General features: G+C 56.4%; 2 protein-coding genes across 6 annotated transcripts; one reads left to right on the top strand and one right to left on the bottom strand.

The window, feature by feature from the left end:
- The first annotated feature begins 54 nt into the window (after positions 1-54).
- Positions 55-11270, top strand: PDZD3 (PDZ domain containing 3). The gene is made up of 11 exons (XM_034754642.1): positions 55-810; positions 2478-2505; positions 3236-3300; positions 4392-4603; positions 5196-5382; positions 5507-5643; positions 6651-6855; positions 7198-7394; positions 7651-7854; positions 8691-8951; positions 10063-11270. Exons 1-11 carry the CDS (start codon positions 795-797, stop codon positions 10105-10107), a joined length of 1557 nt encoding a protein of 518 aa, XP_034610533.1. The 5' UTR covers positions 55-794; the 3' UTR covers positions 10108-11270.
- A 7-nt stretch (positions 11271-11277) lies between these two features.
- Positions 11278-18395, bottom strand: CCDC153 (coiled-coil domain containing 153). Of its 5 annotated transcripts, none has more exons than XM_034754643.1 (7): positions 18253-18378; positions 17059-17139; positions 16010-16075; positions 14640-14759; positions 13490-13582; positions 12393-12523; positions 11278-12050 (listed from the first exon to the last, which is right to left on the bottom strand). In XM_034754643.1, exons 2-7 carry the CDS (start codon positions 17123-17125, stop codon positions 11922-11924), a joined length of 606 nt encoding a protein of 201 aa, XP_034610534.1. In that variant the 5' UTR covers positions 17126-17139; positions 18253-18378; the 3' UTR covers positions 11278-11921. The 5 variants fall into 5 exon arrangements, with proteins under 5 accessions (XP_034610534.1, XP_034610537.1, XP_034610538.1 ...); XM_034754646.1 differs by having other exon boundaries at positions 18170-18256; XM_034754647.1 differs by lacking the exon at positions 18253-18378 and adding an exon at positions 18010-18149.
- Positions 18396-18735: the final 340 nt, after the last annotated feature.

The following is an 18735-nucleotide window of genomic DNA, read 5'->3' as shown; positions in this document are numbered from 1 at the left end:
TCCTTGGCACTTCATGGGCTGGTAGGGGACGAGGGGAGGGGATTGGAGATTGTGCCATAGCCAGGCTATGTGGGCATGGTGTAGGGAAGCAATCCAGGGATGAGGAAGGGACTCACCTCATGGCTCGTCGGTAGGAGAGAAGGATTGGGGGTTGCAGGGCCTTAACCTGGTGAAGCAGCTTCGGGCATGGGCCCACCTGGGGGTTGGCTTTGTGGCTGGCCTGGCTGCCTCAGCTGGGCTGGGGGATGGACAATGGAGCCTTTCCCCTCCAGGGTTCCCTCTCCACGCTGGCCTGGGACCACAGTGACTAGAGTCATTCCTCTGGACAGCTGTCTGGTGCCCTGTGTGAACTGGGTCTGGGGATGCTGATCCATAGAACCCACCAACCACCATTGACCTCCTCAGCAGAGGGCAAGGATTGAATGGGCCATGGAGACTGAGAAGCCTGAACTAGGCAGCCCGGATTCTCAGCTTCTCTTTATGTCCTGAGGAGAGGGGTGTTTTAGTGGTTGGGACTGGGAGCCTGAACTCCTGGGTTCCGTTCCCAGCTCTGCCACTGACTTGCTGCGTGACCTTGGCCAAGTCCATTCACCCCAAGGCCCCCTACTGCTGGGCTGGCTGAGGTGTGACCTGGAGGGGTCAACGGAGGGGAGCTGTTCCCTCTTGCTGAGATTCATGGGCACAGCGGAAGACTCCTGCCTTGTTTAAATATTAAACCGGTGCAGTCTTGGAGGAGGCGGGGACACCAGCTTCACCTGCCACTTCACACTGTACCTTGCACCGTCGCCACAGCCATGAAGCAAAAGGAAGGTAAGGAGCTGAGGCTTATGGCGGGGGTGGGAAGCAGCTGGGGGAAACGGGGGTTGATTCTGAGGAACCTACCCCCCCCCCCACACACACACAAAACCAAGGGCCTGTGGCTTTCTTCACAGATCTCTCCAGGTGCTGAGGGTGGGGGTGGGTGCTGCAGGGGTTCTTGGGGGTCCTGGTGACATCCGGAGAGACAGACGACTCTTCATTTGGGGGTTCTAGGCAGCCCCCCCCCAGTTCCATGGGATTTCTTGGGCTGGTATTTTGGGGGCTGAGGGCATTATCCCTGAGGAGTTACTCTCTGCTCTTGTCCCTAAGCCCCATTGCCCTCTTGTCCTGTCTCCCACAAAGGCCCAGACCTGACCCCTACTGACCCTGAGGACAGTGTGTCCCTGGCTGTGAGCACCACAGCTCAGGCCTTGTTTAATTCCTCCCTCACTCCTGGCCAGCTTCCTGCAGTAGCAGGCCAGATGGGTGGGGTAGTAAGTACCCAGTTAAGTGGAGGTGAAGGCCATGAGGTGCATTCTGCTGCTCAGAAATGCAGAGGTAAGGGCCACTGGCTAGAACGGGTCCAGACTGCACCTCCAGAGCTGCCTCCCTGCTGGCTGGACTCCCTGCACTGAGCCTCATTTAGCCAGCGAGCAGTGGCACCACTTCAGCTATTTCTTGGGGCAGGATCACGGGGTCAAATTCCAGGCCCTGCCAGCCCCTCCAACCGCAGAGACTCCAGGTCTCCTCCTGTCTCCCCTCTCTCTTACCCACACAGTGCATGAGCCAGGACTGCCAGGAGTCACGTTCTTGGCAGACTCCCCTCTGCTGTGCCATGTGGGAACGGGAGTAATATTTGATGCAGTACAGTACAGCACCCCCTGTCCCTCTATCTGGACAGTCTGGATGGAGGGGTGGCCCGGCCAAATTTCAGTGACGTTGGGACCTCACAACTGGAGCAATACTGACTTAGCTGAGAGGAATGCTGCTTAACCCCCTCTCTCCCGCTGGCTCCATGGCCTATGCAACTTTGAGCAAATGCAAAAACCTTGCAGGGGGTGGGAGGGAAGTGTTCACACACGCCCTTGACTCCCTTCTCCCCGCTCCCCCCTGCGCACACAGTTGGCTCCACTGCAGAGAGCAGCTGCTTAGGAGGCTGTGGTCCTCCAAAATGCGTCTGATTCATTGATCCCAACTTAGCTGCCTCTCCCCCTCTTTCGCCTGGTTTGGGGTGGGGGGGGGTGGATGGAGCAAAGCTGTGTTGTGTGTGCTTGTGCACAAGTGCTTCTGCAGGGCATCCATCTCACGTGGGCAAGAAGCAGGCACAACAGTGCACAAGGACAAGGCTCCCTCCCCTCCTGACAAGCCCGGGAACTGGCGGCCACCTGGAATGGGCGCTGGGTCCAGCCTGTGGGAAAGGAGGCACCTGAGCTGTGTTTGTGCCCATCTAGTCTGGGCTCTGCTTACAGCCCCTGGAAGGGAACTAGCCATAAGAGTCTGGGTCGGTGTCCCTGTGGGGCCCTTCCTTGGTGAGCGCATGGCAGTGCCTTGGGGCGTGTGCTGGAGCAGGGTCTGCGAGCCCCAGGCAGGGGGTGGGCATGTGAATGCAGCCCAGGCGAGGTGAGCAATATCATGGCTACTAGAGAGACCATCTGACCTCAGAGCCTTTTCTTCTGCAGGACTTGAGGATACCAAGGAGTTAACCTTGTAAGTGCTGTGCTACTCCTGTATACTTGGGTATTGTTGGTCTCCTAAGGGTGGCTTTGTGGTCTCATGCCAACTGTTTCCTGTGCCTGTGTGTGGGAGTGTGACAATTCCACGGGCATGTGGGACTTCACAGTTCCCAGGGGCTCCTGGGAACGTCTTGGGCACAATGGGGACCCCCCCCTTGCTCCAAAAGCTCAGGCCAAAGGAGAATCTCCCCTAGCTGTTAGCAGTATGGGGGCCATGACACACAGCTGAGCAGTTCTGATTCAGGGGGAGGTGGTGTACAGACACACCAGTCACCCATTGCAATAGGAAAAGTGCTTTTCGTGCAGGACTGGACTCCTGGTCTGCTGCCTCTGGCTGTAGCCAATATTGGATGCTACAAGGGAAGGCAGTACAGCACCTGGCTGGTTGTACCATGCTGCATGGCAGGGGTGTGAGGAGATTCCTTCCTGACCCCTGAGATGGTCATCTCACACCCTGAAGCCTCCCACTGCCTTGCCCTCCAGGGTCCCATTCGGGTCCCTCTCCCTCCCCTCCATTTCTATATGAACACTGGAGCCTGTGGACAAGATTCTCCCAAGGAAGAAGCCAGCAGATGCATCCCCCTCCTGCCTGCCAGCTGCTGCCCATGTGGCTGGGGTGTGATGTCATGGCACACTGAGCTGGAGTGGGGCCCAATGGGTCTGGCTGCTGTAGATTGACTTGCTTTCTTCTCTTATCATTTCAGGAAATTTGAATTCAACCCCAAGGACGGGATTGATAACCCAGCCCTGTCACTGGCTGAGGACTCCGGTAAGGGGCAGCCCTGGGCTTGCTGTGGGGTGGGGTTGTTCCTCTTCACGAGCAAATGGAAGAAACTAGGATCAGCAGGGTCCCCTCCCTCCAGGGCCAGGCTGGGCGTTGTGTTTGTGTGTGGGGGGTAGGGCGGGGGTGGACATGACCTGTAGAGTGAGACCACCTACCAGCAGGCCATCTTGCAGTCCCATGAGTGACCAGAACTGTTCATAGCTGATGCTTCTTGGGCACTTCCATTCCATGTAGAAGGAGAAGTCCCCTCTCCTGAGCCCCCATGTTTAAGAGACCTGCCAACAGCCCCCCCCCCCCTGCAACACACACACTTGGATTGAAGACCCTTGCCTGCACTGCACCCATACCCCTCTGTGAGGGGTGGCAGAGACCTGGACAGAGGCCAGCTTGCATGCAGTCTCTTTGCTGCTGTCTTGTTGGGTGGGAGGTTCAGTGAGTCTCTTCTCTGCTTCTGGCAAAACCAAACCAAGGGAGCCCTGACTCAAATGACCCTCCACCCACGTATAGAAGGATGAGGAGAAACCATAGAGGGGACAAGTCCCTGCTGGGAGGCCATCACATGCAAGTGCAGCGGGATGTGCATTCACATGCAGGGAGGCGCGCATGTGTGCATGTGAGTGCATATGTACCCACAGTGTGGCACGAATACCTACGGGTGCAGACACATGAGACACATATGTGTCTGCATGCACACAGCGATCCAGGCAGGTGCATAAGTACAGGTGGACATGTGTATGCAGACGTATTTGTCCTGACGCTATCCATATGATATGAATATGCAGAAGTGCCTGGGACAGGTGCACAAAGACACAGGCCGGTACACACACAGGCACGTGAGCGTCCAGCTGGTACAAGACTGAGCATAGACTAGAATTCCACCTGGCCCGGAGGAGGCAGAATCCTGCCTCTCTAGCAAACCTGAATGACTGAGGGGATGTGCATGGGAGGGGAGGGTACCCCAGTTCGTTAATAACTCTACACGTTTACTGATTCCCCACATACTGCTTACCCATGTCCCCCTCCATGGTGGCATCCTGGGTACCACGTGGCACTCACAGGCTCTGTTCTCCCCTCAGATACAGAAGGCGCAGAGAAGCCACGGTTCTACCTGCTGACCAAGGGCGATGGGGAGAGCTTTGGGTTCTGCCTACGTGAGGAGGTGCGGAACAAGGGGCACATCATCCGGCAGGTCACATGCGGGGGGATGGCCCAGCGCAGGGGCCTGCAGGATGGGGACCGGATCCTGGAGGTGAACGGTGAATATGTGGACAACATGGAGCACTTCAGGGTAAGGCGTGGGCAGAGCTGAGCGTCGAGGTCTGTGACTAGCGCCATCAGCTCAGCCTGGTTAACGGGGTGGGTAAACTGCCATGGGGCACTGGCTGCCCCACACTGTACCCTGCTGATTGTCCATGGTAGGAGCCGGCAGAGACTTGGCATGGGCCTGAGCCATAATGTCAGGCTCCAGAACCGAACTCCCCTGGAGCTCCAGTGTATTGGGATTTGGGCTTTGGTTCAAGTCTGTCTCCCAAGGGCGGTTGGGTGGCTCCCATGAAATGAGTTTGCTGGGCCTCAGCTCAATTCCTAACGTCCACAGCATGAAAATCATCATGCCCCCTGGCCCCTTGCTGGCAGCATTAGCCCAAAGCGTGAGCAGGCCATGAAGGCAGAGCTCCCTTCTCTGTCCTAGCAAGGGTGAGTCACATTGGCAGGGCAGGGTTGGGAAGCTTGCCCTGCTGCAGCCCAGGTTCTCCCTGTCCTGTGTCCTGTAGCGTCTCCAGGACTGTCAATTTAGTACCTTCTGCCAGCATGACATCCCTCCCAAGACCCGTGTTTGGATCCCCCCGGCCCTGGGCCCATGTGTGTGGGCTCTCTTGCAGGTGGTGCAGAAGATCAAGGCCAGTGGTAACCAGGTGGTTGTTGCAGTCCTGGATGGCAATGCCTACGAAGTTGCAAAAGCCCTCGACAGGAACCTGGCAGAGCTGCTGCCGGGCCACGCCAGGCCACAGCTCTGCCACGTCGTGAAGGACAAAAGTGGCTTTGGCTTCAGTGTTTCAGCTCCAGAAGGTAAAAGAAAACATCAAAACCCTGCCAGTGCTTCCTGTGTGTATTCCACTGCCCGCTTCCCCACGGGAGGGCCAGCCGGACCTCCCAGCACTATCCCATTCCCTTTGCTCTGCTCTCCATGCAGGTGTGAAGGGCACGTTCCGGCTGTCCGTCATGAGTGACAGCCCAGCAGATAAAGCGGGTGTCCCCTCTGACTCCTGGCTGCTCGAGCTCAACGGGGCCAGTGTGAGGAACTACACTTACGCACAGCTCACCAGGAAGGTACACACCCAGGCATAGTGTCCCACTGCCAAGCTGTTCCCCGGGGGGGCCACCTGGTCACAGACTGGCCCGAGTCTCCCCTCACGTCCTTGGAACGTGTCTGTCAGACACTTGCTGCCTTTTGTCTTACTAGATCCCATTTCCCTCCCTCTCACCCACTCATCACTCTCTGCCCTGCATTTGCCTATCTGCTCCCACTCACCATTCCTCGGTCACTGTCCCTCTGCCCTTCCTTCACCTCTCAGTTCTCCTGTCCCTGCCTTCTCTCTTCATCTGCCTGTCCCTCCCCCACGACCTTCATCCTCTTCTCCACCCCACTCCCCCTCACAATCATGCCTCCTCTAAGGTAGGCAGTGTCTGTCTGTCTAAAGCAGGGGTAGGCAACCTATGGCACGCGTGCCAAAGGCGGCAGGCGAACTGATTTTCAGTGGCACTGACACTGCCCAGGTCCTGGCCATTGGTCCAGGTGGCTCTGCATTTTAATTTAATTTTAAATGAAGCTTCTTAAACATTTGACTTTACTTTTACTTAAACATTATTTACTTTACATTCAACAATAGTTTAGTTATATAATATAGACTTATAGAAACGTTAAAATGTATTACTGGCACGCGAAACCTTCAATGAGAGTGACTAAATGAAGACTCGGCACACCACTTCTGAAAGGTTGCCGACCCCTGCTCTAAAGTCAAAGATCCAGTCACCTTCTGGCTCCACACTCAGCAGATGGTAGTGGATAATTCCCAGGGGACAAAGGGCCCATCACCCTGGAGATGCCCTACCAGGTCAATGCCCGGTTCTCCCCACACTCCGTGCTCTGAGATCTGGCTCCACAAGTTCCAATGTGCACGGTGAAGACATGATGCCCAGGACTGTCCCTGCCCTGTCCCTGGTCTCCAGGCTTTACCAGGGCTTATGCCCTGTGGGAGGGTGGCAGGGGGCCCTGTGCTGATTCTAACCAGGCCCACGTGGCTCTCCGTGCGCGCGTGTGTTTATTTTGGCACCAGCTCAAGCAAAGTGGCAGCAAAGTGACCCTGCTGGTGATAGATGCCAAGTCGGAGGAGTTCTACCGGCAGCAGGGTGTCAGGGTCATAGCTGCCATGGCCGATGCCGCCACGCTGCCCTTCAAGGCCAGGAAGCTGCACATGGTGAAAGGTCCAGATGGCTACGGGTTCCTGCTGAAGGAAGAGAAGTGCAGCTCAGGGACGATGGGTAAGGCGGCTCGGGATGGGGAGCTAGGGCTATCGGTGCGTATCGCAGAGGCCTGAGCGCAGGCCTGGGAGCCCTGAGTTCTGTCCCTGACTCCTTAGGGACTTGCCCAAGGTCACCCATCTGCCTCAGTTTACCCATCTGTAAAAGAGGGATATTGTCCCTAATCGCCTCCTGCCCATGAGGATCAATGCATTAACTGGAGAGGGCCAGCCCCACAGTATGGACCCTGTCAGTAAAGAAATTTTAATTTCTCTCTCACGCTCACAATTTTCCTTTTCTCTCCTCTCATCTTTCTTTTTTTCTTGCTCCCTCTCTCTCTGGGTCTGTCCCCCACACGCGCAGGCCAGTTCCTGAGTGAGGTGGATACCGGGCTGCCAGCCGACAGGGCGGGGATGAGGGATGGAGACCGGCTCCTGGCCGTGAACGGTGAGGGCGTGGAGGGGCTGTGCCACCAGGAGGTGGTGGACATGATCCGTGCCGGCGGCAACCAGGTGACGTTGCTGGTCATCGATCCGGATGGAGACAAATTCTACAGCTCGGTACGTGGTGCAGTGTGAGGGCTGGTGGGCAGCAGGGAGAGATGCCAACCCTGCCCTCTTTGGGGGCAGCAGCCCCACAGAAATTCCTCCCTGGGCACCCTCTGCCATTCAGTGCTGGGGCTGGGTCACTATATGCCCATGGCCATGTGGGATGTCAAGACAGAGGCCTTGGCAAAACTGACCTCCCCCCTTGGGGATGCTCTCCTCTGGCTCAGGGCCCCAGGAGCAGTGAGACTCAGCCTGCTTGGTTTTCCAGATTGGGCTGTCCCCGCTGCTGTTCTGTGAAGATGGGCACCCTTCATCGGGCACTCCCACCACCCCAGGATCCCATCCCAGCATGCCTCAGGGAAATGGCGCGCCCATCGGCACACCCCGCCTCTGCCACCTTGACATGGGGCCGGAAGGGTACGGATTCCAGCTGCAGACTGTCACCAACAAGCCGGGGGTCTTTATCACGCAGGTAACTCCCCTCGATGCCCCTCGCCTCAGTGCCAAGGGTGGGCCAAATGATCCCGGTCAGCCTCAGACCCACACACACGCAGCCTGAGCTAGAGGCTCCAGACGGCACTGTCCTCTGGCATGGGTAACTCCCAGGACTCGGACTCCCTGCCCAGCACCCCTCTCCCCCAAGGCAGCGACTGAGCAGGGAACAGGCCTCTCTGTGTCCCTGGCTGCCCACGTCTGGCATCCTGAGCTGCCTCCCCACCACTGAGTTCATTCCCAGCTGGAGGCAATGTTTGGTGGGGGTGGGAGTCAGGACTCCTGGGTTCTCTTCCCAGTTCTGGGAGGGGAATGGAGTCAGGGGTTATAGCAGGGCTGGAGGCTGGGAGCCAGGACTCCTGGGTTCTCTTCCTAGCTCGGGGAGGGGAGTAGTTACAGCAGGGGGCTGGGAACCAGGACTCCTGGCTTCCAGGCCCATTGCATTCACTAACTCGCCCGTGTGTAAAGCGCTGTGGGCTCCTCAGTCGGCTGGCGCTGGGCAGAACCACCTAGTATGGTTATTAGAAGGATTAGCTGGAAAAGCTTTGCCGTCCAGAGCCCACCCTGGACAATGGGCGTCGGAGGCTCTGAACGGACAACACCCCATGCTGGTGGTTGGACAATGCTGGGGCGGTCCGCCTGCCGTATTCCAAAGCAGGTAGAGCCAGTGACTCCCCCGCCGCACCCACAGAGCATGGTCAGGAGCAGGGGACCCTGACCCAGCTCTGTGGCCTGCCCGTTGGATTGCACGGCTGAGAAGCCGGAGGGGCGGTGAAGGCTGAGTATTACCTGAGCGACATGGCTGCTGTCTCCCAGGTGGCCACGGGCAGCGGCGGGAAGCGAGCAGGCCTGAAGGAGGGGGACGTGGTGATTGAGGTCAACGGGAGGAACGTGGAGCAGGAGAGCTACAAAGAGGTGCTGGGGAGGATAAAGGAGAGTGGGCAGCAGCTGACATTGCTGGTGATGGAGCAGGAAGAGCTCAGGAGCTACAGGGAGATGGACCTTGCAGTCACGGCCGATATGGCAGAGGGCGGCGATGCTGCTGCCAGGACCGAGGCCCTGCTGGGTTCTAGGCAGGTGAGTGTGAGTAAGGCTGGTCCTGCTGCTACCTTCTAAGTATCGCCCCAGGCTCCACATCGCCCTGCCAGTGCAGTCACCTGGGGTCAAGACTCTACAGAGAAGCCAGAGCAGGAGTTGTTGTATTAGCCCGGGCAGGCCCGAGAGTCAGACCAGGATGGTTTGCTGTGGGGTTTAGTCTCAAGCAATGGGGCTCCCTCCCCTGCCTGCAGGGAGATGGTTCCAGAGGAGCCCCTTCCTAATGTTCCGCTTTCCTTTCCTTAGGGTTTCCCTGCACTGGGGCGTGTAGCCACTGGCAGAGCTGGAGTGCTACAAATGGCCTTGCACTGGTGTGACTCAGGTCTGCACCAGCCCAGCTACGCCCAGGGCTGAAACCTCAGTGTAAATAAGGTCTCAGTCACTCCTCTAGGCCCGGGGCTCACTAACTCTTCTCCCTACAAGGTGTTTGTGCCCGTCCCATGGCAGGAGCTCTCATCAGCCAAGCTCTTCCCTCCGCACCTGGGATGGTTTTTCATTGCTTGCTCCTCTCTGGCCTCCCTCCAGCTCCTCAGTGACTCGTTAGTCAGAACAAATGCGACAGGCCAGACGCTGCTCTGTTGCCTGGCTGGAACTGCCTAGAAGTCAGCGTAGTTGCTCCAACTTACACCATTGTACATGGGAGCAGAACCGGGGCCAGGAACACCGAGTGAACTTGCTCCACCTCTTAGCCCCTGGTGTAAATCTAGAGTCACTCCATTATCTTCAGTTGCTCTGGATTTACATGGTTATTAGACTGAGATCAGTGTCCCTGTCTTGCTATCTGGCCCCCAAGCCACATGGAGTGGAGGTGGGGATGCCAGGATGGGGGGAATCCCAGGGGTGACAGAGAAGTAACCAAACTGTGCTTGACCCACCCCTGCACACTGAGTGAGACAGGGCAGGTGAGAGCAAAGGGGGAGGAGCCTCCATGCAGGTGGTGCCATGGTTCTAAGAACCTCTTCACAGTCCCACATGCCACCTGGAACCCCCATCTCTGCTGCTTCCCCAGTCTCCCTATGGATGGCCCCTACGCTCAGGGTCTCCAGAAGGGCCATGTAACTGACTGGTACTGACCCTTCTCCGTTCCTTGCAGGAGCCACGGTGTGAGGAATGGAAGGGACTGAGTCAGTCATTCTAGCCACTCTGTTCTGGACCCATGGGCTCAGCGCAATCCCACTTCTGGAGCGGCTTCAAACCACAGCCCAGACCAACCCTGGACACGCGATTTTGCACGCACGATAATTTGCACTTTGATTCTTCCCTTGATCTGATTTCCTGGTGAGCCGCTGCATCAATCCGCTGATCTTGGGACTTTAAAGCTGCCACTTCTCCTGAGATTAGCCTCACAGATTAAGGGCAGGCCCAGCATGGGAGCAGGGACCAGAACAGGTGAGGTCAGTGAAACAAGGAGGCCCAAGGGCCTGCACCTATGGGAAACCAATTACCCACCTGGCTGAGGCATCACAGCAACTTTTTATTAACAGACACGGTGGCGCCATGGGTAAGTGAAGGACAATGGTGTCTCTTCACCCCTTGTGCTGCTAGCACTGGCTCTACCAAGGAGCTGCACCAAAGCATGGAGGTTTGGAGACAGTAGAGCTGCTACATTAGGTCCTAATTGTGGCTTTTACAAGTTCATCTCCCCAGCTGCATAGTTTGGAGAGACCCTGAAGTTAGGGGCAGTGAAACCCAGCCTGCCTGCTGAGAGGTTGTGGCTCAAGGGGTGCAAGGGGCCTCGCTGTCTGTTAAGAGTGAAGAGTTATCTGGGGGAGGAATGGCAGCAAGTTATGCGCTGGGGGCCCAAACCTTTTGCTGGTGTAAAGTGGAGTCAGTTGCATTGTGGGGCTGGCTCTAGGGACTGGGGGGGGGGGGGGGCTGGTGGAAAGTCTCCTGGGAGAAGATGTGGGAGCATTTGGCCACGTTTAACCAGAGGCAGTGGGTTATTGCAGGCATTCCTTTCGCTGGGGCCGGGAGATGATTCTGCCTGGCTGTGCAGTTATCTTTTTTTCTAACTCTGTACATCTGCCAGTAGCCTCCTAGTCTCCCCTCCCCTCCCCGGGCTGCGCTGGGCTGGAGAGGACCCTTTGGCGGGTCAGAGATTTGAATTCCACCCAGGTACCTCTCTGACGTGGGCTTGAGATGCTTGTTGATCCCAGCGCCTTGGCAATGGGGGAGAATCCAGGCCAACCCCTCCATCTGCAGGGGACTGGGCTACCCATGCCCTCCATTGCTGGGAGACCACAGACCGCTTCTCAGGGGCACTGTGTATGCTGGTGGTTGGGGGAGCAGAGGGCGGGGTCAGCAGTTACTCCCTTGGCGTGGGGTCTGACCTCCATTGTGTAAGTTCCCAATTAGCTGTGCTGCTCATTGAGGGTCTGGCTCCTTGTGTTGTTGTGCTGTGCATAGCCTTCCCCCCTCCCCCCACCCCCGGCCTTTCCTTCTGCAAGCCCCAGCCCAGCAGCTGCCGTCCATCCCCCTGCTGCACCGGAGCTGGCTCCCACTTCCTCCTTTTCTTCTCATTTTACACAATTAAAACAACTTTTAAAAAATTACCTAAGCTGATCTGAGAAGCAGTGAACCTGATGGGACTCTCGGGGAAGGGGCAGGAGGTTGGGGGGAGCGGGAAGGGCTGGTCTCAGCAGAGAAGCCAAGGACCAAAGGGGGCCTGGAGACTGAATTGTTCTCTCCCTGCTAGCTGCGGGGACCCAGGCCAAGCTGAGCTGGGTCTGCTGTCGAGAGAGCTGCACTGGGGTCAGAGGACACCAGTCTCCAGGGCTGTTGATTCAGCTCCTTCCCCTAGCGCTAAGTCCCCCTTTGCCCCCTCCTCCCCCAATTAGGAGAATACCTGTTGGCCCTGTCAAGCAAAACATCCCTGCTGCCACTGCTGAGAGGTTAGTGGTTGGCCATGAGGGGGCATCTACATGGCCCCTTGCCCCAGTGTAAACCAGGGCCCTAGATCTCCAGGGGATTGAGCCCAAACTCTCGCAGTCTCTCCTTCTGCTCCATGTGCAAGGTTGTGGCTTCCTTCTCCCAGCAGCCCTGGGCGGCTGCCAGCTTGGAAAGGACTCGGTCCAGGCTGCCCTGGAGGGAGAGGGCAGAGAAGCAACAGGTGAAGAACAGCCACTAAGGGGGGGCCTCCTCTGGGGCAGGGGGTTAGGGGCCTAGTGGGGAGGCTCTGGAGCTGGGTACCTAGATGCTGCGGGGGTGGGGGGGCACCCTGGGAACATACAGAGTAGATACCAGCAGGTAGCCACTCTTCCTCTGTGTCTCTGGTTAATTGGAAATAGGACCCCCAGCTTTGTGGAGAAGGGCTGGCATGTTCCTCTAAGAAGAGGGAGAAACTTCCCACCCAATCCCTGGCCTGCTCCAACTGGGCTCTCCCACCCCTAGGCATGGCGCCAGACCCCTGCCACAGTGACTCACGTGCAGGATCTTTTCATACTCTGTCTCCATAGCATTGATTTTGCCCTGCAGCTCGGCGATGGTCTGGTCCTTCTCCCCCAGCACCTGCTCTCTCTCCGCCTGGGCCTGCTGGATATCCTCACGGCAAGTTGCTGCCAGGGAGAGACACCAGGGAGTGAGAGGAGGAGGGCAGTGGAGTGGGAATGCTGAATAGCTGCAGGGGATGGCAGGCAGCAGATCCCAGCACAGGAGCCTGGACATCTCAGCTGCAGGGGGTAGGAGGTGAAGAATCAGGACTGGAGCTGGGGCTGGCCTGACCTTGAGGGCAGACGAGCAGGTGAATGCACCACAGCGATTGTGTCAATGACAAAGTGCCCTCTGCCCCGGGCACAGGGTGCTGGGCATCAGCATCACATTCTTGGCAGTGTATGGAGAGAGGGCATTCCCTAAACAGCACCAGGACAAGCCAAGGGGCGAGGAGCTCACCCACGTGGGGTCCAGCAGCGTTGAGACCAGCGCACACCTTGGGAAGGGGTTGAGAGGCTTTTCCCAAAGGGGAAGGAGAAGTGGCATGAGACAGTCTGGGGGAGGGAGGAGTGGGGGAGTTCCAACCCCTAGGAATCACAACATCAAAGGCTCCATTGTGATCTGACTGCAGCAGGGGGTACCTGGGCAGAGAGCCCTGGGCAGAGGTGGTTTGTCACCCAGCTGGGAAGGTGCGTTCTGCATGTGGGATTTCCCTACAGCTGATGCATGAGGCAGAGCAGAATCAGCTCGCTCTCCTAGCACTGCAGGGGCTATGAGAGGTTGGGGAGGGGGGAAGAGATCTCCTCCCAGTGGTGTCGGCGGAGAGTGCAGGGTTGAGAAGCGTCCAGGCTACGAGATCAAAGATGGGATCCCACTGTTTAGTGTTCCCTTTGGACAGAAGAGGTCCCAGCCTGGATTCCAAGGGCCCCACTAAGCCTGCCAGGGAAATGCTGCGGCCCCCAGAGAGAAGCACATTCCCAGAATTGCCATTCAGCAGGTGACAGCGTGTCTCAAATTCCCTGCTGGCCAGCACGCACGTCCCCACTGGCCTGGGTCACCTCCCTCCATCCCAGAGTGTCAGGCTGCCCTACCGAGCTGCTCCTGGAGCTGCTTTGTCTCGGTCTCCAGTTGCTGTATGCGGGTCTCTGTCTGCCGCTGGAGCTCCTGGTACTGTCGGATCATCTCTGGGCGTCCCAGGGCACAAGGGTGGGGAGAGGAAGGTGCCAAATATGGTAACTCTTCAAGAGGGACAAAAATGCAACCCAGCAGGCACACTCCCCTCCTGTCTGTTACAGGCTCTTCTCGGGGCCCATCACTGCCCCGTTCTGTAATGTTTCGATCCTCACCCCAGGAGGCAGGGCAGGGCTATTACCCCATTTTGGGGGTGGGGAATCAAGGGACAGAGAACTTAAGGGACAGGCCCATGGTCGCACAGGGAGGCTGTGGCAAAGCAGGGGATTGAAACCAGCACTCAGGTTAACCACTGAACCATCTGTCCCTCTTGGCCCTGCAGAGGGCCTCCTTGTGGGGGACATCAACTCCTCCCACCAGCACTAAGGGCAGGGGGCTGTATGTGCAGAAGAGAGCCCCCGTGGGGAATTTTGCCCATAAGCCCAGCTGCAGGGAGCCAAAGCAGCGTAGGGTTTAGGTACTGCTCAGATCCTACACCACTGGTTGAGCTTTACCTTCAAGCAAAGGCCCTGGCAGGGGTTAGAGCTATTGAAGAGGGAAACATTTGCTAATGGAAAAGACCAGTGGAGGCCCTCCACAGGAGGGGAGCCCAGATTCCAGACCTGGGACAAAGGTTAAGGCTCTTGAGTCCACAGCTGGGGGTGCATCGGCCCCCGACTCGCAGGGTGCGTATGGCCAATAGAACCAGGGGGGCGCTGCTCTGCAGGGATGGGTGGCATGGGATGTGCGGAGCCTCCAAGGGACAATGCAGCCCCATGTAGGGATGGCTGTAGGGGAGCAATGGGAGTTTGTCCACAAGCCCAGCTGTGTTCCATTCCTTTGGGACAATTGAGGGGCATCCACGGGTCTGGAGGGAATGGAGCACATGGCCTTTGGCTGCAGCTGCCTCTGCCTAGGAAGAATTTTGGGGGTTCAGGCAGCCCTCAAGCCGCCTGCTATCGTCTCCCAGCCACTTCCCCACCAGGCAGTGCTGAAGAAGCATGGTTCCCTCTTAAAGCAGCAGGATGCCACACCCCACAAGCATTAGGCAACAGCGCCCCACCCCCTCACCTTCGTAAATGTCTTTCTTGTCGTCCCGCGACATCTCCAGCTCCCGCTCCAGCTCCAGCAGCCTCTGCTTGAGTCCTTCGCTGTCAGCCTTCGCCTGCCTGGCCACGTCCCTCCGGAGGGCTGCCGGCCGCGGAGATGCACAGCTCAACAGAAAGGATGGAACCTCCTCCCCTCCCCTGACATGCTGCCCCCCAGGCGGATACCCGGCAATGTTGCCCCTGGAGTCTGTGAATTTGGGGAAGGGACACCCCTACACACTTCCATGTGAGAGCAGGACTGGATCCAGAGGGAGTGCGAAGGGCCACAATACAGTACCTGGCACTTCTCTACCATCTTCCATGCCTCGTGCTCAGAGGGCTGCTGCTAACAGTTATGAACTGAGCTTTACAGCACTTGCATTGGAGCCCTCTGGAGCTGCCCGGGATGGTGGTGATTCAGTGCAAGGGGGAGGGCGCTGTACTGCTGGCCGTGCAATATTCCAGCACTGATGGAGAACCAAGGTCCTGACCGCCTGTGGTCATCAACGGGCCCTTGCACTTTTCCCAAGCACTAGGGCTCAGATACTCAAAGGAATTTAAGCACCAGACGTCCACCGATTTCACTGGGAGTTAGGCACGTAAATACCGCTGAGGATCTGGGCCCAGGTTACTAACCCTGATTGCTTGGCCAAATTCACAGATTCATTCATAGATTCTAAGGCCCAGCAGGGCCCACTGTGATCACTACATCTGAGCTCCTGGCTAGACGGGCCATACGACTTCCCCGAATTAATTCCTGTTTTGAATTAGAGCACACTGTTTGTACATCAAGACTGGGTGTTTTTCTAAACTTCTGGTGATGGAAAAGCAGCCACCAGAACCCTTGGTAAGTTGTTCCCATGGTTAATTACCCTTGGCCAAGTACATCCTGCTTCCCTAAAGTTCTCCCTTGCAGTTTCAATAGCAATGGGAAATTTTTCTTCACTTCCTGGTCCTAACCTGTTGCACAGCATCCCTGCACCTCGTGAAACAGAGGCTGGGTTCCACCCCAGGGGTGGCTGCATTCCAGGGGTGGGAGAGGGCCTTCAAGTTGAAAGGGGCTGGAGAGATATAAATCAATGGGCCTGACTGGTCTCACGTACAGTGGCAGAAACTCACTGACCTCGCTGGAGTTACTGCTGATTTACATTGGTGTAACTGAAAGCAGCACTGGGCTCGTTACCATGAAAACTTCCGCAGAGGGATAGTGATTGATCCCATATGGGAAACTCGGTGGCTCCCAGCAGTTGTCTCCCCTCTGAAGGGAGAAAACTCCCCTCAGTCCGGTCCTCCACCTGTTACCAGTCCCCGCTGTAGCAGGACACATCCCAACGAAAGAGATGAGGCTTTTACCCAGGTGCTCTTTCAGGATGTCCACCTCCAGGGCTGCTTTCCTGTATTTCTCCTCCACTTCATTTTCTGCAGCAAGCGAGCGAAGAAGAGAATGTTATTGCCGATCTGACGCAGAGGATGAGACAAGCTCCAGGGTAAGCATGGCCATGCACGGGACTGGAATCCTGGCTCCTCACCCACCCTGCAGCTGGATTTTCAAGGCTCAGGAACAACAAACAGGGCCAGATTTTCCAAAGATCTCCACTCCCATTTAGGCATCTAAATAAGAGCCAGATTTTCAAAATGGCAAGGGCCTGACTCGCACCAGGCAGGGTAGGGTGCTCTTTGGACAATCTGGCCCATAGCACTCGCCTACCCTCCTGCCATGTGAAAGCTAGGAACAGTTTTGCATTTGAATCAGACTTGCCTCAGAGTAGGAACCAGGGCCTGTGAACCATCCCCTGGGTCATCAATTGGAAATAAGCCAGGGCAATGCTCTAACCGTTCCTGTGTCACTTTGGGATAGGAATCTGTCTGCGATACTTGTCGCAGCCATAGGGAATGCATGCCTGGGACTACCCAGAACGTTTCCCTCAGAATCGGGCGGTTATATTTCACAGACATTGGCTAAAGCAGGGTCTCCTGGAGGTGTAAGTGCTGAGGAGCTCCCTCCAAAAACATGTGCCTAGCAGTCTTCCAGCATCCTGTCCCTACCGCACAATGCCATGTGGTTCCATTTTAAAGGCCCAGCGGGAGAAGTAGGGGCCTGGGAGGGCCACTCTCTTTGATTCCTAGCTTCCGCCTGGCTTGGGAGGTTATTAAACCACTTAGGAAAGGCCCTCAGATGCTGCTGCCTTCTGTTTCTCATCAGAATGTAGGAGCGGCTCCAACAGCGAGGGCGCAGGGGGAGTGAGGATGAGACAGCACTAGAGCTGTTGTCCCACTGGGGACTGACACATTCCATCAACAGCGTTCCCAGCTTGGGCTTCCTGGAGCCTGCAACAACGCCAGCCCTGGAGTGGGACACCGGGGTACAGAAACAGGGATGGGGGAATCTCCTCCACACTCACCTGCCACATTCTTCTTTTTCTTCTGTTTCCCTCCTTTCTTTCCTTTCCCTCTGTTCCTGGGGGCCATTGTTTGCGTTTTTTCTGCAAACAGAAATTGACAAGACGTATTGACGTCTGTGCTTCCTGGTCTTCCCCAAGGGCAGCTGAGTGCAGAATTGTCTGTGCTGGCCCCTATGGGAGATGAGGTAGTGGACTAGAGAAGCGATCCAATCTGGCAAGTCCTGTGCTCCTAAAACACATAGCAAACTTAAATGTACATTGTGCCTGGGATCCAGGCGTGGCGGGACCACAGCATGCACCCTGATCTTGGGCTGCACCTTCAGGGAGTGGGAATGGGGGTCTAGGAACAGCTAAAGGGCTACCTAAAATAAAGGAAAAGTAACTGTCCATTGACCTTTCTGCACTGGTTAAAAGAGGCAATTACAGAGCAGGTAGCTGATGTTCCTTCTGCAGTGCAACTGATCTAGCACTCGGAGCGAGGATAGTGAACCAGTACAACGGTCCTACCGCTAGCCTCGGGCATTTGCTCCAGAGCAATTGTCTCTGCATTCAGCTTCCCCAGCTCGTAGTATCAGTGTAATTATCCCAGCGCTCAGCCCCAGTGCACCAGCTCCAAGGCAGTTCAGTTCTCCTCCGTCCCACTTTTAGGCTCTGATTCTGATCTCTCTTGTGTAAACTGAAATAACTCCACTGAAGTCAATGGATATAGTCCAGATCTACACTGCTGTAACACAGCTCGGAATCTAGCCCTCAGGGCTCAGCCCAAGCTCTGTTACACAAATTCAGCTTAAGACTTTAGAATTGTGCAGCTTCCACAAGTGTGGCCTCCACAGCGCCTTGCAGCCTTCACAGCGGTCTCTCTGCAATGTGGAAGCACCCTTGAGCCCCGGATCTCAAACCACTTGCTATCAGCTGGGGCCAACGCAGACACAGACAAGGGAAGTGACTCACGTTGGGCCACAAAGGAAATCAGTCTGGACTAAAGTTAGAGTCCAGACTCCCAGACCCTGGCTCTGACCGTTAGGATCCACTCCTTCTGCTCGTCACATGCAACCACGTTTTCCATTTGCTGCATTAAAAGCATCAGTATTTTGCTTCTATTTTTGCTTACGTGGATCTCAGCGGAGCTCCAAAGGGAAAAAGGCTTTTAAACAGTAATTTCCGCTCAAGATACAATTAACTCCCCCTGAATACCTGGAAGTGAAGAGCTTATTATTTCTTGATATGCCGCAGTTATCCAACAGGAAATGTAACCGACTCTGTGTGAGTAGCCCTGGGCAAGCCAATCAGCGGTGAGGAAAACCAGTGGCTTGGTGGCTGGGAGCCTATCCTGGCAGTGCACGAGAGGAGCTTTGCTAGGCAGCAGGCCCATTTGCTGCTATGGTGACTAAGGGAAGCTTGGCAGAGATGAGCTCCAGGAGGAGAGTTAAAGCACAATCAGGAACTGGCCGATTTGCAGCCAGGCTGCCTGTGAGCAGTCAGAGAAAATGTGTCCTTTACAGCTAAGGCGGTGAAATGGGAGAAGACACAGTGTCGCTCTGTGTCTCGCACACACATACACGTACAAACAGTCCAACAATGGCATACCGTGACATGCACCGTTACACGAATGCACAGAGTCACGCTCAGTCTCGCTCACACACACACTTTCTACAGTTCAACATCCAGCATTGGCCG

Source organism: Trachemys scripta, chromosome 21 (genome assembly GCF_013100865.1).
Source record: "Trachemys scripta elegans isolate TJP31775 chromosome 21, CAS_Tse_1.0, whole genome shotgun sequence".
NCBI classification, from domain to species: domain Eukaryota; kingdom Metazoa; phylum Chordata; order Testudines; family Emydidae; genus Trachemys; species Trachemys scripta.
Note: the sequence above shows the minus strand (reverse complement) of the source record. Positions and strands in the feature narration are given on the sequence as shown.

Bases quoted from the DNA above. Each gene is read 5' to 3' on its own strand.
- PDZD3 (XM_034754642.1), top strand. The intron at 3,301-4,391 runs GTAAGGGGCAGC...TTCTCCCCTCAG, and splicing joins GTCACTGGCTGAGGACTCCG to ATACAGAAGGCGCAGAGAAG. The intron at 4,604-5,195 runs GTAAGGCGTGGG...GCTCTCTTGCAG, and splicing joins ACAACATGGAGCACTTCAGG to GTGGTGCAGAAGATCAAGGC.
- CCDC153 (XM_034754645.1), bottom strand. The intron at 16,076-17,058 runs GTGAGTGTGGAG...CGCTTGCTGCAG, and splicing joins GAAAAAGAAGAATGTGGCAG to AAAATGAAGTGGAGGAGAAA. The intron at 13,583-14,639 runs GTGAGGGGGTGG...TGGGACGCCCAG, and splicing joins CAAGAAAGACATTTACGAAG to AGATGATCCGACAGTACCAG.